Source organism: Haliaeetus leucocephalus, unplaced genomic scaffold, assembly GCF_000737465.1.
Source record: "Haliaeetus leucocephalus isolate CR32 unplaced genomic scaffold, Haliaeetus_leucocephalus-4.0 Scaffold202, whole genome shotgun sequence".
NCBI classification, from domain to species: Eukaryota; Metazoa; Chordata; class Aves; order Accipitriformes; family Accipitridae; genus Haliaeetus; species Haliaeetus leucocephalus.
In genome coordinates, this window is record NW_010972638.1 from 37,152 (window position 1) to 40,667 (window position 3,516).

The 3,516-nt window shown below is 68.3% G+C and overlaps 1 protein-coding gene across 1 annotated transcript; it reads right to left on the minus strand.

The window, feature by feature from the left end:
• Positions 1–794: 794 nt before the first annotated feature.
• On the minus strand, positions 795–1,872 carry LEP (leptin). Its single transcript, XM_010566031.1, has 2 exons — positions 1,729–1,872; positions 795–1,160 (listed from the first exon to the last, which is right to left on the minus strand). Exons 1-2 carry the CDS (start codon positions 1,870–1,872, stop codon positions 795–797), a joined length of 510 nt encoding a protein of 169 aa, XP_010564333.1.
• Between the last annotated feature and the right edge of the window lie 1,644 nt (positions 1,873–3,516).

The window sequence follows — 3,516 nt, forward strand, 5'->3', positions numbered from 1 at the left end:
TGTTGGGGTCACACCAGGCCGGGGGGGGGGAGCTGAGCCGCGAAGCCACTGACCAGCTCGTAAACCACCGCGGAGCCGCCGGGGCCTGAGTCAGCCGGTGCCGTGTCCTCGCACGCTCCCGTGTCCCTGGGGTCCCTAGTCCCCCATCACTGGGCTCAGGAGGAGCACGGACCCCGGTCCAGCCTGGGGCATCGCTGTGGTTTGGGGGAGGGGACACCCCCTCCCCTGCACCCTGCTGCTGTGCCATAGCCGGAGCTGCGGCGGTCACCGGCAAAGCCACCGGGTCTTGGGGGGTCGTGGCAGCCAAGCTCACCCCATGGGTTATATTTTGGGTTTGATTTATCCCTCCTTGTCCCGACACATCCGTGGGGACACGTTTCGATATCCCCCCCCCCCCGCCCGAGACCCAGTTCGCTGGGGACCCCAGCAATGGTGACACCGGCACCCAGCCTGCCGGCTCGCACCCAGCCCGGTGCTGAGTGGGGATGTTAGAGACACAGGACAGGGCTGCTGGAAAACTTGCTTTATTTTAAATTAACATGGGAGAAATAAATACAAATACTAAATAATAACAATAATAATAACATTAAATAATAATAATTATAATAATAATAATAATAATAATAATAATAGAAAAAGAGGCAATCACAAGACTGGAGTTCTCTCTGGTGCCGGTTGTGCCGGGCTGGCCATGCCGGTGCATGGGGACAGCCGTGGCCCCGGGGTGGGGGTCAGCCCGGTATCCCGTCCCCGTGTCCCCCCCCTGCCCTGGGGCTGGGGTCCCCAGGGCATGCCTAGCAGGCAGGGAGGCCATCGAGGCGGGCGGCGATGCCGTCCAGGCAAACGCGAAGCCGCGCCAGGGCCAGCCCGGCGGCAGTGTGGGGTGCTTCGACCAGCAAGTCGGATAAACCGGGGGGTCCCGGGGGCCCCGGGGGGGTGCGGAGCGGGGGACAGCCCAGGTGGGTGGCCAGGGCGGCCAGGAGGCTGCGGAGGTTCTCCATGTCGTTGGCAATCTGGGCAAGCGGTAGGTTGCCGGCCGCCAGGCCGCCCAGCAGGCGCTGGAAGAGCTGGAGACGGTGGTCCATGGCCCCCAGCCCCTCGGGAGCCCCCTCCCCCGGGATGGCCTCCAGCCCGCTGATCTTCAGGCTCAGGGGGAAGAGCTGAGGGGGGGGGGGGGAAGGCATGGCACCCACTGCCCGCTCCTCGGGCAGGGGTCCTGCCCCACCTGCTGTGGGAGACCTTCCTTGGGGACCCCCCCTCCCCAGCTGGGGTGTAGAGACCCCCTCACACTCAGCCCCGGGCATCCCTTGGGGCACAGGGTCCCCCACCCAGTCATGGGCATCCCTCCCTGGGACCCCCCCTCATCTGGGGCACAGACACCCCCCCAGCATCCCTCCTCGGGGACCCCCCATCTGGGGCACAGAGCCCCCCACCCCCAGCCATGGGCATCCCTTGGGGCACAGGGTCCCCCACCCCAGCCATAGGTGTCCCTCTCTGGGGACTCCCTCCCCCAGTCTGGAGCACAGAGCCCCCCCACCCTCTGCTGGGTGTCATCGTGTCCCCCCTCACAGCGACCACCCTGGGGCGCAGGGCCCCCCACCTCACAGCCCAGCCCCCTCCCTTGGGTGACATGGGGCATGCAGTGAACCCTATGGGGTGGCCCTGGGAGGGGGGGGGACACCCCCCAACCCCCCCCGCCCGTCCCGTTCCCCCCCCCCCGGGCCTCACCTGCAGCTGCTGGATGCGGGTGCTGAGGGGGCGGGTGAGGTTCCTGGTGTCCGCCCGGACCTTCTCCAGCCGGACGGGACGGCCACTGGCCAGCGGCACCCACAGCCAGAGGAGACTCCAGAGGGACACACTGGGCCACCGCATCCTGCTGGGCTCTGCGCCGGGTGGCACGGGGGTGTCAGGTGCCTCGGGGGGGGGTCCCCTGCACCCCAAAAATGCCACACACACCTCTCCCCGAGAGGGGACACAGAGGATGCTCTGACCCCTTGCTGGGGACACATCCCCGTCCCTCATCCCAGGGGACATGGGGAGCATCCTCCCGTGGTGGGGTGCCACAGGGAGGGGGACACACTAAGATGGGTGTCCCCAAGCTTTGTGTGTGTGTGTGTCCCACCCCCAGTGCTCCCCAGGGGATGGGAACAGAGTGGTGCGGTGACATGCCCAGGGACACGGGGGAGAAGCGGTGTCAGGGTGGCACGTGGACGGCCACGTCCCTGCTGTGTGCCAGCCCTGGGACAACCGGAGCCGGGTCCTCGTCACCGTGCCACCGTGCCCCCGCCAGCACGTGCCGATGTGGCTGTGCCCCATCACCTTCCCGGAGCTGCCCTTTCGCAAGCGCCGCCCCGGCCACCCACGGCCCAGTGTCCCCAGCCGTGGCCGTGACCATGCAGGGCTGCCACCGGAGCCTTGGTGACAACGTGGCCGGGGGACACTGCTTTGGCGGGGATGGGGGGGGAAGTCTCAGAGGGCCAGGGGTGGGTGCTGGCTCCCCAGCACCGTGTTCATTCCCTGGGGATCCCCATCCTCTGTGGGCAGGATGAGGCCAAGAAAGGAGCATGGGTAGTGGAGGGACCCCGGGGTGGCATGTGTCCCCGTCACCCCCTGCCTGGGGATGGGGACAGAGCCCGGGGGGGAGGGAGGGGGGAGACACGGGGACAGGGGGGAGCAGAACAGCTCCCACCCCAGTACTCACCGGAGACTCGTACCCACTCACCGAGCCTGGAACGAGAGAGTCGGGAACAGGGGTGACACGGGGACCTCTGCCAGGACCCCCACGGTGCCACCACCCCACTGGCCTGGGTGGGGGGGGCCGTCAGGGCTGGGGGGGCAGGCGGCCCCTTGGGGAGTGCAGGATGCTCAGGCATCCCCCCAGCATCCCCCCAGTGCTGGGGGACGCAGCTGGTGGCACTACTGTGGCCTGGCCAGTGCTGGTTTTACCCAGGGTGGGGGGCTGGCATGTGTCCCTGGAGATGGGGTGCGGGGGACACACACACAAACAGGGACATCCCGTCCCCAAGGTGCTGAGCCCAGCGGAGGTGGCTGGTGCCAGACCAGGCCGGCGGCTATGCCAGGATTGTGCCGGGGCTGTGCCGGGCATCGGGCAGGTGAGGCTGGTTCAACCTGCTGCCCACCTGCCCAGGGGTAAGGGGGGGCCCGGACCTCTCGGGGGGGGGGGCTGTGGTCCCCAGCCAGGCCTGGGGACAGTGTCCCTGCATGTCCCCTGGTGTCATGGGGGGGGACTGGGGTCCCCCGGCTCGGCAACCCACGGCACTCGGGGGGGTCCCTTGGGGTGGTGCAGCCTGGGGACCTGGGGTGGGGGTGTCCCAGAGTGGGGGTGTCCTGGGGCAGGGGTGTCCCACGGTGGGGTGACCCTCAGGAAGGGGTGTCCTCGGGTCGGGGTGTCCCGGGGGAATGGGTGTCCCATGGTGGGGGTGTCCTGGGGAAAGGGGTGTCCCAGGAGAATGGGGGTCCCTGGGGCAGGGGTGTCCCATGGTGGGGGTGTCCGGG

Excerpts from the sequence above, each read along its gene's own strand:
- LEP (XM_010566031.1), bottom strand. The coding sequence starts at position 1,872 with ATGCGGTGGCCCAGTGTGTCCCTCTGGAGTCTCCTCTGGCTGTGGGTG. Across the intron at positions 1,161-1,728 it reads CCCGCATCCAGCAGCTGCAG|CTCTTCCCCCTGAGCCTGAA; the intron begins GTGAGGCCCGGG and ends CCCCCCCCTCAG.